Below are 19311 nucleotides of genomic sequence, written 5' to 3'. Positions count from 1 at the left end.
TGCTAGGATCCCACAAGCTTGCAGATCATGAATGGTTATGGGCAGGAGTGCAGCTTGGCATCTTTGCCCTGGGCACTGAATGACATTGCCCCAACACTACCGGTAGGTTATTATAATAGCCAGGAAATGCCAGTTTTCAGAAGTTGTTTAGCAATGGCAGATTCCACATTTCTTCTAGGAAAGGTTTTCTTTAGGCAGTGTGATAAAAACCTTTACATCACTGCACACAAACATAATTGTACATTGATTCATCACATTGCATAGTTTGTAAATCTGACTAATGTAACATAAATGATCACATATACAAGGGAATCCTCTGCTTTTTAATGTCATAATTGTCTTCAAATCAGTCAATCCTTAAGTAAATGAGAATGACAAGTCACGCATTGCTGATTTCTAATACCGTCCCAAATAGCCTTACATAAGAGGATCTGACATTGTCATAAAATGTTTATATATATTGCTTCCAACATGTTGAATGAAGAGCTTGCTGTATGGCATAAATGACTAAAAAAAAAAAGTTGGAGGAGAATGTAAGTCTCTAAGACTCCATGGATTCTGCTGCCGATGCACTGGTCTCTGCCGCTGTGGTGGATGAAGAGCTGGATATATTGGTCACCATCAGTCGCTCTCTGCTTGCAAATGCTTCTTTCACTAAACCAGAAAAATATACACCAATTTATACATAGTTTTATTTAGTATAGAGTTTGTAATTCTTTTTGTGATAAAAATAAATTGCATGTTCCTTTTTATGCTTGTCTGATTTATTACCTTGAAATCATTCAAATAGTAAATAATCTGAAAGTGCAATCTCTATTCAGCCTTCTTTAGATCTATTAGACCTATCAAACCTACGTAGTAAAAACCCTATCTAATTAAACTGCATGAATGCAACGTGTAAGTGTGCATGAAGATATGCTGTGTTAAGGCAGCCCATTCACAAAAGTGTGCAGCGCTTCATTTGCTTTGAATTTTGAAACAAGCAAAGCCCCATTTATTTTCTTGACAGTTAAAAAAGAAAAATGCCAGGAGGAAAACTGGGTAACTTGGCCTGTAAAAGTCATTATGCAGAAAACACTGCATGGGATACTGCAGATTCCACACCAATGGCTGCATTTTATAATTTACTTATTAATATACTGCGGTGTCCAGTGGACAGCGATATTCACACTGTGTTTTACATCACAACCTATGACACTCAATTTCAGCAAAAGTAGGAACATTTGAAAATGACTAAATGGGGACTTTCTTTGAAATAAAATTGCACTTTGGAAACAGTTATTAGGTTGTGTACTCACCGGCAGCAATACTGCTAATGTCCCACACTCTCAGCCCATCCTTCTGGCCTCCAAAAGCATAGTGAAAGGGAAGGTCAGGGCAGCAGGCCGTGCAGAATAATACACCCTAATGAAGAAGAAAGGGTAACTTTAGAACAAACTCTTAAAGTGGTTGTAAACCTATACATACAATATACCCAGTGAAGTGACTGGCCTCTAATGAGACAAAGAACTTAAATCCTCCTACATAAGTTGTACCTGTTAATTTCCAGTATTTTGTCCTGAACATCCGTGAAAACTCAGAGATGAAAATTTTTTTTTAAAAGACTTACAAAGCAGGGGGCGGGGAGGTGTAGTTACACACTGTAAATGAACCCTGCAAGCTGATTGGAGGGAAGGGACACACCTAGAGTTGAGGCTGTCAATCACAAGCTGTGTGCTGGAGCTCCCTCTCCTGTCGCCCCGTTTCTCTTGGTGTCTAGAAAACTTGCCAAAAGTGACTCATGCTGACAGCAGAGGAACAAGACAGCAGAAAAAACTCAGACTCATGCTTTAGAAAGAGGCAAGTAAACACTATATAAATATGTGTTTTGTTCATGTCTGAAGTTTACCACCACTTTAAAGCTTCACTTGTTGTTGGTACTCTGAAGTCTCCATCACCACAGGTGGGTATATAGTGTCAAAAGAGACTGAGACTGCTTCGGAATCAACAGATCTGGAAGACGCCTGGATGGCAGCCCACCTGATAGTGAATTGGGGGGCACCAGTTTTGGTAAACCCCGATAGGATCAGGTGGTTGAACTTGAGATCTTGTCATTTTGCCCATTTCAGACATTGAGAATCTTATTAGCCCACCCACTAACTCACTGCAAGGTAGAAAAACACAACATGCTACCCTATACACATAAGCATCAGGTATTTTGTGGTGGCTCTGATGCTGCAATTTAATGGTGGAGTCAGGCATAGGTGAGTATAAGTGGATCAGGGAATGGGCCTGAATGGGTCAAAGTCTCTTTAAATAAGAACAAGCATTATAACAAGGACAATGCCATCACTCAATGGCTACACCAGTGTCCCTAGCTCCTGACCACACTATAGATCTTGAAGGCTCTTGCCATGTAGATATTCCAAGTAGCTCAAATTTTTGTTCCAATACTGGACGCTGTTATTAGAATATAAACTATTTTAGCTGCTGAGCAAACCAACTAACAGCTCATCTGCTTGAAGTAGAACTGAATTCACTAACACACCCACTGCAGACATCGTGTTGTCATTTGCACACAGAAAGCCAGGAGTAAAAGGACCAGAAAATGTCACCAGGAGGCGGATGCATAGCTGTACCAGTTCAGCCTATCACTTACCATTTTCATATTCCTGGAATGAACTAAGCTTGGTTTGTCCAGCAAAACATCCCATATCTTCACATGTCTGTCTGCAGAGGAGGTTACTAGGCACCCCTTAACTTGACTGCTTAATTCCAGACCTTGATAAACAACAAAAAGAAAAAAAAAAACGTTCTGATCAAGGCACAATATGTTTTAATGTATGTAAGTTAATACAGTTTGGCAATACAAACATATCTACACCTGTCGCAACTGCAAATCATCTGTAAAATAGTGTTCCCCCCTCGAAACATGAGAAAACTAAATATTTGAAAAGTGATAATAGCCTTTCTCTGCCTCTTTGTATAAACCTGTTATAAGCTGGCCACAGACAGGTCCAAATTTGATGGGTTTAGCAGGGACTCCTCAAATTTCAGCTTGTGTGTGGCTATCCCTGATTGACTTCTGTTGAATAGACAAGTTGGAAAACTTCTATCCAACAGTGGCTGCAACCGATGATATTTTGGCAGCAGTCCTACTGTCAGAATACAATATCCTGACGGGGGATTTATCCATCTGACTTGTGTGGATGGAGGAATCTTTATGGACAACCAAAGAGGGATGCACTTTAACAGTGACCGGCTGTTAAGATTTTCTTGGCGAAGACAATGCCACTTCAATAATTCTTTTTAATAAACACATAACTGCATTCATGGGGTTTTTTTTTTTAAATATCTTCCCGAATGTAGCTAAAGTTCAGCCTTAGAGTGGATTCTCACATGTGTAATGCGGATTGAAGCTCAGGTTTCACATATAATTGATACAGTAGTTGTTCAGCGGTTCATGTCAGGTTTAGATCAAGTTCAGGATAGGATTAGCTCAGGATTTTGTGCTGTTCACACATGTGGTTTAGAAACGGTTCCCACAGAAGTCAATAGCCTGTAATCCAAACCTGAACCGGACCGTACTTCTCAGAAATCATACAGGACTCTTTTTCAAACCGCACTGAATCTGCACCACCGGTGCACCAAACATATGTGAACAAGCACCATAGGAAGCAATGTTATTTCACCACATATTCACCGCGGTTCAAACCGCATCAATCTGCATACATGTGAACCGGCACTTAAAGTCCTGTGGTCTATGGACCAAGTGTTTAGACAACGACACAGGGAGAGATTTACTTAAACTGGAGCACTCAGAATCTGGTGCATCTGTGCGTGGTAGCCAATCAGTTTCTAACTTCAGCTTGTTCAATTAAGCCTTGATAATAAAACCTGGAAGTTGATTGGTTTCTATGCAGAGCTGCACCAGATTAGTTAACCACCGCCAATGTGAAACATGCCAAAGTAATGGCAACACAGTATGAGCAATACAAAAGCAATGGTGCCTCCTACCAGGCAAAATAGTCTTTTTACACCTTACAATTTTAACAAGGTTCCTTTATAAAACTCTGCTCAGTACCTCACCGCTTCTTATTTGTCTGATATCTCTTTTTCCTGCTGTGCTGCTTACCAATGCTTATTTACAGCTCTGCCTAGATTTTCCTTAATTTGAACAATTTCTCTACTTCCCCTTTATACTCTTTGCTGTTTCACTCACATTACTTTTTTGTTTGCTTCTAAAAAGCTCTAATGATATTTATTTTAATAATTGCTCCCTGACTGTGATGACTCTATCCCCCTTGGGAAGATTAGAGGTTTGTGTGAGTCAATACTGAAAATTAATGCTTAACCCCTTCACGCCTAAAGGATAAAACAAACCTTAATGTCTAAGCACAAATTTACAACGTTGTAATGTGTTAGTAAAATTGTCCATATCGTCACAACTACTTTGTACATCCAGGTGAATTATACCGCGTTTTTATTCAGGACAAATTGGGCTTTCATTTGGTGGTAAATGGTAATGGATATCTCCTGATGTGTTTATTATCAAAGGAATACTGGCCCAGAATAGTAAAAAAAAAATAATTTATTGAAATTTAGCTATGTGTTTCTTGTTACTACCATAACCTACTAAAGAAAAACCCAAAATACATTTTCCAGCTCTTGACGATCGCAGCAATACCATATATGTGTATGTTATTTGTTGTTTGTACCCGTAGTACTGCCCAGAAACAATAGTGCGCATTTTGTTTTTTTTTTTGTTTTTTTTTTACCTAAAACACACTGACACTAACACCAATACCAATTAAAAGAAAAAAAATTACCTTTGACCCTGACCTGTTAACCTTGACCCAAACACTTACCCTGGCACTGAACTAGATCAAACCTTGATTTAGGTATTTTTTCTTTATTTTTTAAATATTTATCTTTTCTTTCTTTTTTTTTTTTTTTAACAAATATTTTTTTCCCCTCTATGCTAGGAGTTAGAGAGATGTAATGTATCTCTCTTTTTCTCCATTCAGAGAAAGAGAAAAAAGACAAGGGGCCGGGCTGTACAGTGACTGATCACTGTGATCACCAATAAGAGGTTATCACAGCGATCATGTAACCTGGAATCGGGAGTCCTGCATCCTGAATGTTAGAATGGGACTCGGGACTCTCAGTGTCTGTGTGCTGGGAGCTTGCTGTGCGGTGCACTCCCAGCACAAACACAGGTACGCAAATATGTGGCCCCACGGAAAAAAGCCTAGTTCTGTGAGGCCACATATTTGTGTGACGTCGGCGTCAAGCGGTTACAGTAGAACTATAAGGCAAAACTTTTTTTTCATTTTGGACAGAGTAAGGGATGGTACTAACCCATCAGATTTTCTTTTTTGTGATCCATGTCCCATTGGGGAGATTTATCTTTACTACCTGTCCCATATCCAAAACAGGAAGTGAGAGGAAATTCCTGCAATCAGGGGAATCACTTGGGGGCCCCCAAGGAAGAGGGTAATAAGTCGAATTCAGGTACTTACACTTCTTGAATAAAAGAAAAAACACACATACACTATTTTGCCCAAAGTATTGGGACTCCTTCCTTTACATGCACCTGAACTTTAATGGCATCCCAGTCTTAGTCCGTTGGGTTCAATACTGAGTTGGCCCACCATTTGCAGCTATAACAGCTTCAACTCTTCTGGGAAGGATGTCCATAAGGTTTAGGAGTGTGTCTATGGGAATGTTTGACCATTCTTCCAGAAGTGTATTTGTGTGGTCAGGCACTGACGTCGGACGAGAAGGCCTGGCTCGCAGTCTCAACTCCAATTCATCCCAAAGGTGTTCTACCATGTTGAGGTCAGGACTCTGTGCAGGCCAGTCAAGTTCCTCCACCCCAAACTCACTCATGCATGTCTTTATGGACCTTGCTTTGTGCACTGGGGCACAGTCATGTTGGAACAGGAAGGGGCCATCCTAAAACTGTTCCCACAAAGTTGGAGGCATGAAATTGTCCAAAATGTCTTGGTATGCTGACACCTTAAGATTTCCCTTCACTGAAACTAAGGGCCAAGCCCCACCCCTGAAAAACAACCCCACACCATAATCCCCCCTCCTCCAAATTTTACACTTGGCACAATGCAGTCAGGCAAATATCGTTCTCCTAGCAACTGCCAAAGCCAGACACGTCCATCGGATTGCCAGACAGCGAAGCGTGATTCATCACTCCAGAGAACACGTCTCTGGAGTGGCGGCGTGCTTTACACCATTGCATTCAATGCATTGCAGTTGGTGATGTAAGGCTTAGATGCAGCTGCTCAGCCATGGAAACCCATTTCATGAAGCTCTCTACACACTGTTGTTGTGCTAATCTAAAGGACAGATGAAGTTTAGAAGTCTTTAGCTATTGACTCTGCAGACAATTGGCAACTTCTGTGCACTGTGCGCTTCAGCATGCGCTGACTCCACTCTTTTATTTTATGTGGCCTACCACTTGGTGGCTGAGTTGCTGTTGTTCCCAGTTGCTTCCACTTTGTTATGATACCACTAATAGTTGAGCGTGGAATATTTAGTAGCAAGGAAATATCACGGATGCACTTATTGCACAGGTGGCAACCTATCACGGTACCACGCTTGGAGTCACTGAGCTCCTGAGAGCGACCCATTCTTTCACAAATGTTTGTAGAAGCAGTCTGCATGCCTAAGTGCTTGATTTTATACAACTGTGGCCATAGAGGTGATTGGAACACCTGAATCCAATGATTTGGACAGGTGTCCCAATACTTTTGGCAATATTGTGTATATAATTACATAAATATTTAATGATGCATTAAAGCAGTAGTAAAGGTGAAAAAAAACCCTGCAAGATAAAGGCATAATGTGCTAGTATGCATCGCATACTAACGAAGCCGTTCAGCACTGCGTTGTTGCTGCTACACCCCGTCTACCTTCCAGGTTTGCAGCCTATGGCTGCTTGAATTATTATTATTATACAGTATTTATATAGCGCCAAAGGGAATGCTCAGTGCTGTACAGTAGCAAGGGGGACAGAACATGAGACAAGACAGTAACAATACACTACAGGAGGGGTTCGAGGGCCCTGCTCTTTCGAGCTTACAATCTAGGAGAATGGCCAAGTCTTGACGACGTCATTCCCACGCATGTGCATGGGAGTCACTGTCGCAGCAGAGCTCTGAAGTAACAGCACTGGTATGCAGCTTCTTCAGAACGCATGCACCAGTGATGTCACCGGCTGCTGCTTCATAGAATGTCTCCTAAGCAGTGCACGTTTAGAAGATATTCATTTAACCTGCAGGTAAGCTTTATTATAAGCTTACCTGTAGGGTAAAATAAAAATACAGTTTACTACCACTTTAAAGAATACAAAACGTCTTTCATTTATGTGTTGTATAACTGTCTGGAATTTGGCTTTAATTTGTTGAAAAATGCATAGGTGTTAATAGGACCCATTTCATTATGAAGAGGTTCAATGGGGATTGGCTAAACTTTTATGCACATGGCCCAATTAAAACTTCTGAAAAGATGGCCAACTCCTTGTGGAGTTTCAAAAGGCCAAAACCAGTATAAAAAAAAAACAGCAAAGCATGGCTGAAGTATACAGTAAATGAGATCCAGGCCCACGTGGTGTGCTCAGATTTACAGCGGTATTGAGGTAACAGGTGCACTTACAAAGCCAAAACAGAAGTACAGTTGTGTTCAAACTAATAGCAGTCAGACATCACTAACCTGATCAATCACTGTTTTTGGTAGAAATGATATTTCTACATGGCAAATAATTTACTAGCAGGTGTAGTAGAGTAATAGAAATCCAACAGACCCGACAGTCATGACATGCATGCTGCTGATTCTGTGTAATTGAATCACTAATTGAAAGGGGCATGTTCAAAATAATAGCAGTGTGGAGTTCTATTAGTGAGGTCATTCATTCTTTGAAAAACAGGTGGCAATTATTGCCCTTATTTAAAGGAAGGAAGGCAGCAAATGTTGTACATGCTGGTTACAGTGCATTTCTCTCTGAAATTCTGAGGAAAATGGGTCGTTCCAGACATTGTTCAGAAGAACAGCGGACCTTGATTAAAAGGTTGATTGGAGAGGGGAAAACATATAAAGAAGTGCAGAAAATGATAGGCTGCTCAGCCAAAATGATCGCAAATGCTTTAAAATGGCAACCAAAACCTGAGAGACGTAGAAGAAAGCAAAAAACTACCATTCGAATGGATAGAAGAATAGCCAAAATGGCAAGGACTCAGCCAACAATCGGCTCCAGGAAGATCAAAGAAGGTGTAAAGTTCCCTGTGAGTACTGTTACAATTAGAAGACGCCTATGTGAAGCCAAGCTATCTGCAAGAAGCCCCCGCAAAGTTCCACTGTTGAAAAAAAAGACGTGCTGAAGAGGTTACAATTTGCCAAAGAGCACATTGACTGGCCTAAAGACAAATGGCGCATCATTTTGTGGACTGATGAAAGGAAGATTGTTCTTTTTGGGTCTAGTGGCCGGAGACAGTTTGTCAGACGACCCCCAAACACTGAATTCAAGCCACAGTACACTGTGAAGACAGTGAAGCATGGTTGTGCAAGCATCATGATATGGGGATGTTTCTCATACTACGGTTTTGGGCCTATTTATCGCATACCAGGGATCATGGATCAGTTTGAATACATCAGAGTGCTTGAAGACGTCATGCTGAAGAGGAAATGCCCTTGAAATGGGTGTTCCAACAAGACAACGACCCCAAACACACCAGTAAACGTGCAACATCTTGGTTCCAGACCAACAAGATTGACGTTATGGAGTGGCCAGCCCAATCACCGGATCTTAATCCAATAGAAAACTTGTGGGGTGACATCAAAAATGCAGTTTCTGAGACAAAACCAAGAAATAGAGAAGAACTGTGGAATGTAGTCCAATCATCCTGGGCTGGAATACCTGTTCACAGGTGCCAGAAGTTGGTTGACTCCATGCAACACAGATGTACAGCAGTTCTCAGAAACAGTGCTTATACAACTAAATATTCATTAAGTGATTCAAAGGAAAGCAAAATCTTCAAACATTTTTCAGTTTATATAGTGAATGTTTGAGTTTGTAAAGAATACAAACACTGCTATTTTTTTTGAACAGTCTAATATTCACTTTTCTTCAATTTTTTTTAGAGGAACAACACAAATTTGATATACTTTTCTTCATGTTTTGATTTGGAATAGAATGTGTAGTGTTCCCAATGCATTTGTGTGTATGGAAATAAAAGCTGTTAGAAGGATTTTGAGCTTTATTCACTTTTTTCAACACACTGCTATTATTTTGAACACAACTGTATTTCTGTGGCCTAAGTGAATGAAACAAAGACTGATTAGCTGTGCTACAATAGCAAGTGCTAAATCTGGAAAGCAACCTTTAACTACTGCCAGGAATCAAAGTTATTGTAGTGGAGTAAGTGAAAGTCTGAGCTCAGCGAGATCTTTATACCCTGCAACACCGGAGCAAGCAAGGAAAATCAATACCGTAGTGGATGCAAGCAGAGGCACAAATGATCCGTGGTGTATTTGGGCTGGTGTCACATTGAATGACCGTGGCGCGGGCTGTGCTGAAGAGGTGAGAGCACCATCCAGATGGGTAAAGTGACAACATACTGATGTTTTATAAAATGTATTTTATAGAGAGGAGCTCAGCACAATTCTTTAAAGCTGAGCTTCAGGCATAAAAACTTTCATTTAATCACAAATGATATAACTCCATTTTCTCTGCCCCAAACTCCTTTACAAACCCAGATATAACCCTTGTAAAAGTAGCATTGACATCACTGCGCAGACAGCAAAAGCTGTAGGAGGGACTCAGCAGCTCCAAACACTACAGGCTGCCTGCAAAAAGCTGAAGGAGAGGGGGCAGAGATCAGTCACTCTGCAGAAGCAGACAGAGCAGCAGTGACTAGTCTTTATTACATGTACAGTACTGTGGTGATGTTTCCGACACTTTTAAAGGGTAATAACTGGCTTTGCAAATGCACTTAGCACACAAGTGGATTTAAATCCTTTGTGGCTACTTGCACCCAGAGTTCAGCTTTAACCCTTTCACTGCCACCAACATAAGGCTTAAATTGTAGCAGATTTTATACATGCAATGCATGTGTTACAAGCCAACTGTCGGCTTTCTCCTGTATGCGATTTGGGGTGGCTGTAACACTACTCATTCACTTCCACAGGCAGTGGAATAGATTGCACACCTGCCCCCCATGTTTCCGTGGCTTCGCAGATCCACCTGCAAGCTCAGGACGAAAATGGCCTGTGTTGTTGAGTAGAACGGAGGTATCTTAGAGAATATACACTTGCTGAGTTTCCCTCTTATCAATGGACCAGAAAGCAATGTGTGGTACATCACTTTCTGGTTCAGAACTGTCATTCCTCGCCAGAGTTGGCCAAACAAGCAGCTAATGAAGCATAATCTGTGTTCCATTAGCTGTACTGGAGTGCATGGGAGACATCAGGGTTCTAATAGAGAACTTGTCAATGTAAAAATGCTTTCACATAGGGCCTACTGAGGAAGCCCTGAGAGGGGGCGCAACGTGCCTAGAAGAGAGCAGCCGAGCCTGTGAAGTCATGCCGCCACCATCTCGCTAGCGGAGCAGTGAGCTGGATGTGGACTGATTTTTGTTTTTATTTCTGTAAGTGTGATTTTAGTGGGGGAAAGCATAAAGTGTTATACGGAGAAAATTATGTGTTGGCCTTTTTGTTACATGAGACCATCCCTGCTGGATGTCTGAGCAAAAGGAGGGCGAGAGAAGTTAGCAGGAAGACTTTGATCTGAATTGGAAGAGGCTGAGAATATCCAGATGAGCGTATATTATTCATCTTTGAGGTGAGCAGCTCTTTCACCTGGTGTGGTGGTGGTGCACCAAATATTGGAAAGAAGAGGATACTCACAGTTTCACTTATAGACACCACTGAGTGTACTTTATGGCCTTTGTGTTTATGGGATGTTTATGATTGTTAGTACTATTCATCACTGTTAGGGTCCTTTCACACGGGCGTTCCATATGTCCGTTTTTCATCTGTCCGTTTATGGATGAAAAACGGACCCCCATGTATTTCTATGGACTTGCGGGTGAAAACGGATGAACATCTTTTTACATCTGTTAATGTCTGCCTCCATTAACATCGTTTTTTTGAACAGAAGAAAACCCTATATTTTTTCCGCAAAAATACCCGGAAAGGCCAAAAAACGGATGTCAACAGATTGTATGTAGCCCGGCAGGTCAGGAAAGGGGAGGAACAAACGAGGCCCCCACCCCCTCCTGAACCATCACAGGCCACATGCCCTGAACATGGCGGGGGTGCTTTGGGGAGAGGGGTTCCCTTCCCCCCTGTGGTGGTCTGCGGGAAGGGGGCTTATCGGAATCTGAAAGCCCCCTTTAGCAAGGGGGCCCCCAGATCCCCCCCCCCTCCCATGTGAATGAGTATGGGGTACATGGTACCGCTACTCATTCACAAAAAAAGTGTAGTGTGAAAAAAAGACAGGAGACAGTCCTTTACTAAAAGAAGGAAAATAAAAGAATGTCCCTCGAAGTAGATCCAACATCAATCATGATGCCCACCACCACAGCCCCTGATAAAAGTAAAAAAAAAACCAGTTCTTAAATATGTAAGGGGTGGGGTCACCCGGTGACATCACCCATGTGACCCCGGCCATGTGTGACATCATCAACCAGGGCATGCTGGGTCAATGATGTCACACGGGGGCACATAAATGATGGCCTCGCCCCTTACATATTTAAGAACTGTCAAGCCAGCGTAGCAGTCAGACGGCGCGAGCCATCGCCGGGAGCGGAGCTTTTGTTTAGTTTTTTTTTCTGGGCAGTGGCGGCCAGCATGGCTGACATTGGATCTACTTCAGGGGACTCTCTTTTATTTTTCTTCTTTTAATAAAGGACTTGGATCCAGGCGAGATCCAGATTCCGATAAGCCCCCTGCTTCCAGATTCTAATAAGCAATGACAGGATCTAAGAGACCCCAGATCTCTCCTCTGCCCTCCAAAGTAGCACATCAAACTGAGATTGGTTTAACCGGTTTCTTTACAGGCTGCTAACAGCTTGTAAACAACAAACTGAAACCAGAAGTGATACAATCCTCATTGCTTCCAGTTTCTGTTGTCCAGAGGGGGAGGAACAATGGAAGTTCCTCTCACTCTGTCTAGGGCTTCGGATGGGACTGGTTGCATCAGTAACTGGCACCCTGGTGGGGCAGAAGACCCTAGTAAAGGCAGCAGGAGGGGGAACCCTTTCTATTGCCTGTAAAAGTGAACAGGCAGCTGTATAGCCACTCAATCACTTTGTACAGAACCACTGGCTGAACAAAATTACATCTGAATCATGGCTGCAGCAGCAACCATGACCCAGTTATCATTGCTCTGAGGATGTACAAATACATCCTAAGGACAGGAAGCAGTTAACACCTTTTATACAACATTAGTATAACAATTTCACATACTAAATATATGACACCCATTCTCAAAATAAATTTTTTATCAAGATACAAGTTGTTTAATCGTCTTTATGTGATAGAGACCTGCCGTTGTTTGTAAAATTTACAGATTAATAGAACTGGCTTCCAGGACCACAATATGCCTGTCAAGTTTTTTTGTGGTCTATCCCTACTAGGTAGAATCACCCTATTTATCTTGGTGACGGTTGTCAGAGAGACAGAAAAGTAATGGGAATTACAGTTTTAGCATTTTTACGAGAACAATGAATAGACAATAAATCATCCAATATGCACAACTGTTCTGGTGACAACTCTCTAAGATGGAAATAAACTATAAAAGTGGCATTACAGCCGAAAGATTTTGTCTAGTTTCGGGGAGTGGAGAAGGTTTAGGTCTTTTATCAGGAGACACTTCTTCTCACTGGCAAGTGTACAGGAAGTCAAGAGAAATTTTTCCAGTGGGGACGAAACAGCAATGAAAATCTGACAGAGGATCTAAACATTACCTAATTCATAAAAATGGACTGAGGCCCTACAGTAGGGATCAGAATGGGTTTGACCCAACTCAAAAGGATGCCACCATTCCCGCCCACTGCCAGCTAATCAACTGTGGTCAGGGCATTCCTCCAACCGCAGCTGCGCATACACAAAGGAACGGGGATGTTCATCATTGACCTAAGATGGGCTTATGGGGAATGCACTGACCAGACTTGATTGGGCAATAGTGAACAGGGGTGACAGCTTCTCTCCAGGTTCTGACAGTACCCAAGTTTGGACCTATACTATGTTTCAACTTAAAGAGGAACAAAAGGGATCTATACTCACCATTCCTCCAATTGTCCCCATCCCTTGCTCATGCCAGGATCTTTTTCTGTGCACTGGGGATGACATCACTCCTACAGAGTCATCCTGGCACATAGGTATCGGGCCATCACTGTAAGCTGAGCTGTGCATGCACAACTCAGTTTATATGCTGGGGAATACTGAGAGCAGGCAGGTAGGTGCATCCTATTGCAGAAGAGACAGTGCATGTCTCTTGGCACTAAAGAGCCTGCCTGCTTGCAGTGAGTAACAGTGGAACTTTAGATCCACTTTAAATTGGAACCAAATCCTTCCGTCCTTTATAGTTGAAGGTGGTGCCATCATAGCCAATATTTAGATCTGCAATTGCCATGGTGCTGCACCTGTGATCAGCTAGAACAGCCAATTGAGGACATGAAAGTTCAGTTGACTGCCAACATAAGCACACAATGAACTGTGACAGTTAAAACCAGAGGTATGCATTAAATGTAATTGTTTGGGGAAAAAATCATTTGAATCAGTTGGTTTAGTTCAGATTTAAAGCAGAATTAAACCCTCCTATCTTTTACAGACAAGGACGTTGCCATCTTAGCATCTGCTTGGCTTGCAGTTGCCATGGTGCAGTGCTTGTGATCAGTTATGACACCAACTGCTTGACCGCTTGACAGTTCGTTAAGGAACACAAGCAACTCTGAAAGTTATCATTATCAACAGTTAAATTGGTAGGATTAGTTCCACTTTAAAAAAAAAAAAAAAAAAAAAGCTCTTCAAACAAAAGTGTAAAAGAATGTACATACCAGATACTTCTCCATCGTGCGCCTTTAATGTGAATAGTGGCTTGTCTGACCGTGCGTCTAAACAGTACACAAAGCCGTCTTCTGTGCTGGCCTAACAAAGATATGAAACAGAAAACCTATTAAGTTACAAGAGACTGCAGGATTTCATTCCAACTAAAAAGATTTAACAAGGAACAGTGCTTAAACCAACAAACAGAAATCTGCCACAAACTCAAGATTTATACAGCAGGTACCAATGTATTACCGTTATCTACAGGCGGAACACAAAGCTGTTTAAGAGCAAAGCAACAAGTCTGCTTTCATCCTTCCATTCCCAGCAGCAAATATTCACCCTTTCTTTGTTCTTCCTCCACTTTGTTTAGCCTCAGGAGCCAAATGAAATATCCAATACTTCCAGATATGTAGGAGGATGTAATTCAGACATGTGAAAGCACCAAGCCAGCCAGCCAGCGTTGTCACATGTTGAGCCCAAAGCCTTGTACAAGCTACAACTCTGGCAGCTCAGATTACACGGGGTTGTCCTTTAGCTCCCAACGGCTGCATGGAGTAGCGCAAAATGTGAAGGAAAGCAAATTTGATTTTCTGGGAAGCGCTACAGAAAATTGTACCAGTTGCTATATGAAAGAAAACAATTAAAAATACTTAGAGATATCTATTATTTGTTTTATAATTTACTAAAATTCCAGTCTTTTTTGTAACATATTGACTGTATTCATTTTATTTTTGACGACGTGGGGTTCTAATTAAATTATTATTTTTTGTACAAACACTTATCTATAAACAAATGTGTACCTGCTTATCTCTCTGCACACCAACACGCAACAGGAAGGTGAATGCTATGACTAGGTTCACGTCTATGTGTTTTTGCACAGGCACAGCAGCCCATTCATTATTTTTTTTCATCAAGAGGTGCAATAAGGATTTGGTTAAAGCTTCAATAAGGCAGAGGACCAATTTAAAGCAGAACTTCAACCAAAAGGAGAAGCACCACTTTTCCGTCTCCTCCTTCCTCTCCCACTTTTGGAAACTTTTTTTTTGGGGGGGGGCCAAGGATGACCGGGACTTGGCTTTGATAAGTACCTGCTCCCACTTCTGCACAGATTGCGTAGGAAATCCGAGCGGAAGTTCATCCATCCCCCTCTCTCCCCGCCTTTGCTTGCAGCATTCTGGGACACATCACAGATTTTTGAGGACTGCGGGACTATTCACAAAGTGCAGTGTGGCTCGCGCATGCGCAGTGGGAACCCTTCTCAGCCAGCTTCCCTTAGTAAGCAGGACAGTGCTGGGGAATCGAACTCTGGTGACGAACCACCCTGGCTGATGATAGCCCTGTAACCCTGGACTAGAACCTATCTTGGACTGAAGAACACAACCGCTCTATGTTCTGGAAATTAGCAGAGGAGGGATTTTTTAATTTGGGAAAAGGCAACTGGGCAGGGCTGACACCACTGCTTGTGATCTGAGTCAGCAACAAGACAGTATTGGAGTGCATTTCTGGTAGATCAGCAGCTATGCAAGGGTCTTTGGAGAACATTGGGGAAATGGGCGTTTTTGCAAAGATGTAATGCACGTCTTTTTCTTTTTTTTGCCTCTTAGGGCTTGTTCTCACTTAACTAATTTCTAACGCTTACCAAACGCCCATATAGCATTTGATAGGCGTTAGACAGGCCTTTGGGAAGCATATTTAATGCTCCCCAAAGGCCCTATGCGCATTTTTGAGGCATTTGATAAGCATTAAAACCGCACCACAAACGCCTATAATGAAGCTTAATGGTATTACCGATCCTCAAATGTCCTGCAAATGCCTGCCAGGTGTTTGAGAAGCGTCACCATAAACTAGAATGGGAGGCTTCAACTCCTCCTGACTCCACATGAGGCGTCAATATCGCCACGATGCTAATGCTTCAGTGTGTGCTGCCATGTGTTAAATTTTCATAGGCATTTGAGGAGCTTTAAAAAACGCTTCCCTAACACCTGCTAACAAAGCTAGTGTGAACATAGCCTTACTGCTCTGTAAACAAGATGGCTAGCTCCTTGCAGAGTTTTAAAAGGCTGTAAGCAGTAAAAAGTGAACATTGAAGTGTGGCTACAGAACACGGTTATTCCGACCTCAGCCAACGTTGTTTGTACATACTGCATACAGCTGTATTTAGGTGACAGGTGCACTTACAGAAATATTTGCTGCTGGGGGGCTGGGGGTTCATTAAAGTATACCAATTTCTTTCCCCTGCATGTTTACCAGAGCATTTTAATTTATTTAAAATCATGTGTATGCTTTTAAATAAAATAAATCAATATACTGCTTGCTAATTATTTGATATACTTGCTAAAATACCAAACCTTTATAATAAATGTCCACAGTGCCCTTTGCACCAATTGGAAGTACCCCCCCCCCCTCCCACAGGACACACCTACCACTATAGCTGGGAACCAGGGCCTCGGAGTGCAATAGCAAAGCCTGGCTGGCAATGTGAATATGTAAGGGATATGAATAGAATATTATATAAACCCAATCCAACCCAGAACACATAGCTATGATGTCCGCCCTCACACTGCACTGTACTTTGCCATTGATTTTTTTCGGTAATATGCCTGGGGTCACACAGGCAACTCGGCTAAAAAGCTACACCCAGAGCACAAAGTGAACCGAATGATCATCACTTTGACAGTCTAAGGCATTTTGTTTAATAGTTCAGCAAGTACAGTTCAGCCATTACCTAGAAGCCCTGTGTTATTCAATAGATCATGTGGTCAAAGTAGAGCTCAATGAAGTACAAAAAGCTATTCTGAAAAGGCTGTGAAACATTTGGCTTTACAATCAATAAGTACCTACAGGCTAATGAGATACTAACTCCTTGGTGACTGAGTGCAACTCTGCCACTCTGGTACACCAATAACAATGTCTGCATGAAGTTTGTATGCAGTCCTCCATGTAGGAGCTTCATTTCCTACATGGACATTGGTAGGCCAAAACTGGCCTTAGAATTTGTATGATTCTGATAGTAACACATATACACATCCATGCACATACATATACGTTCACGTGAAAAACAAGCACACCGCATAGAAATTGTTGGCTCTTTCAACATATTTCAACAGTCAACCACTAGTCGTTGATACAAATTGTGCCTACAGATAAAAGGTGATGTTTTTTGAACAAAATTGACATAATGTAGTAATTTTATGATCTAAATTAACAAAGATCTGTCACATGGAAAAAGTAAGTACACCCCTAAAGTTACCTTATATAGACTTATTTGATCGGATCGCACTTCAGAGGCTACTGACAGGCGGTGAGGAAGCGATGCAATGCCTCATCACTGCCCATTTTAACTTTAGTTTCGCCGTGGCATTTTCCCATTTACTTAAATGAGTAGGAAGCCCATTAATTGCTGCATGTTTGGTGAACATTGCTGCAAAGTATTGTGGCCATGGCATTTAAACATCCCCGTCAGCTGCCAATTGCAGCTTGGGGGGAGGGTGGCAGAAACATGGCTTAACCGCACATTTTTGCCACTCCCCCAACCGCAAGTTTAGCCTTACAGTAAACAGCTTTTGTTTTCCTTTTGGGATAAACATTTTAAATAAACGCTGATCATTGTAAACAACCTTGTTAGTGGTAAATGGTTTGTCTCAGCCCTCTACTTGCCACCTCTGCTGGACAGCTTGGTCTGTTAAAGGAAGTTGAAAAATAACAGCTAGATCTAAAGGTAAAAAATAAAAGTTATTGTTTTGCTAATGCCAGTGGCAGATTGCATAATGTATGTAATTTTTTATTTTGCTCTTAGTAATTCTGGCAGCTTCTTTGTTTTGCCTTACAAAAACACACACAATAAGTAAAATAATTATAAGCAAATCAGAGCAAGAATAAAGAGGTTAAAAAAAAAATCATAAAACAAGGCGAAGAGAAAGGTAATTTAATATAACAGAGAAGGTGAAAAATTGCACAGTGAAAATGTTACAGGAAGACAGCACGATAAAGGTAAAGCTGGTTTGATAAAGTAAAGGCTCTTTAATTTTACCAAATCATTTATTAATGAAAAAAAAAAACCAGGTACAATTACACAGTTGGTCATGGCAGTTACTATACTGCAAAATCCACAGCACAGTTACATCGCCGGCCTCCTATGGCAACTGATTATGATCTAAGGCAAAGCACTCTATCACTCTGTGCCTCGGGCACACAAGACCTCAATCTCTGCGGAGCTTTGTCTGAAAACTGTTTACAGTGCAGAGTGCGCAATCTGTGCTTTACACACACAACAACCAACTTGGCTGTAAATAATTAAAACAACAGAGATTTAAAAAAAAAAAAAAGAAGAAAAAAAACTTTACTGAAGCTTGGCTTATGTAAAAATGTCTAAATAACACAGTGCTGCTGCAGAAAGCTTTGATGTAAAATGGAACAAAGCATGTCCTGAATAAGCAAACTGGTCCTGGGCTTCACAGACCTGGAACAAGCATGAAGTCCCTGAAGTCCGAGAAAACTATAAACTCTGGGTCTGCATACTTGTTTCAAAGTCATTGAGTTATGAAGTCAGAATGACAGAAGGTCAGCAATGTGGCTCCCAATCTACAATCACTGGCTCATTTTAAAACTGAATTCACGGCAATCCAGATGTTAATTCAGCTATGTATTGTCTCATACACCAGTACATGCCTTTTTTTATATGTAATCAGCAAATTTGACTTTGTATCAGCCTCTTGTAGTCCCTGTACAGCAGGGCAGGAGTGTCAGAGGAAGAAGCAGTACAAAGAGTAAAACCAGTTGTGCTGCAGTACTTGCGCTTACATTGACTATGCTGATAGTAGGAGAGAGCAGTGCAGAGATGAGCTCATCAGTCTTCTGCTTCACCTTCACTATCCAATCAAAGGGTGAGGAAGGGAGAACACCTGTAAGTGTTACTTAACCGCAGAACAGAGAAATCATGTCTCCTGCCCTGCCAGTGCTGTGCGGTGTCTACAGCCGGCCATTATTGGATCAAAGGCATAAAAAGGATTATGAAGAAAACTGAAACTACATTATACTTTCTTTTAATCATAATTTTACTACTGTGACTTACATCAACACTGTTTCAGAATGTAAGCAAAAAAATCCTGTGCGAAAATCTCGCAATCTACCTCTGCCTTGAGTACTGCTGAAGTTTAAAAAGAAAAAGTTAATGCCAGTGTGTAGAACTGAGCTACTGGGTGACTTCTGTCCTCAGCCAGGATTAAGGGGTTAAAAAGCGTATGTTACCTCATTATTTCACATTCCTGA

General features: G+C 41.5%; 1 protein-coding gene across 1 annotated transcript in view; it reads right to left on the bottom strand.

The window, feature by feature from the left end:
• Window positions 1–302: 302 nt before the first annotated feature.
• LOC149460558 (periodic tryptophan protein 1 homolog) overlaps window positions 303–19311 on the bottom strand; it is a 91250-nt gene continuing 72241 nt past the window's right edge. The window contains exons 12-15 of the mRNA XM_089679469.1: window positions 14052–14142; window positions 2639–2760; window positions 1299–1404; window positions 303–654 (exon numbers count right to left, since the gene is read on the bottom strand). Coding sequence (XP_089535595.1) covers window positions 542–654; window positions 1299–1404; window positions 2639–2760; window positions 14052–14142 — 432 coding nt within the window. The 3' untranslated portion in view covers window positions 303–541. The remainder of the gene's footprint in view (window positions 655–1298; window positions 1405–2638; window positions 2761–14051; window positions 14143–19311) is intronic.

Source organism: Staurois parvus, unplaced genomic scaffold (assembly GCF_062004578.1).
Source record: "Staurois parvus isolate SC_StPar_1 unplaced genomic scaffold, SC_StPar_1.0 ptg000225l, whole genome shotgun sequence".
NCBI lineage: Eukaryota > Metazoa > Chordata > Amphibia > Anura > Ranidae > Staurois > Staurois parvus.
This window is presented reverse-complemented; position numbering and strand designations above follow the sequence as displayed.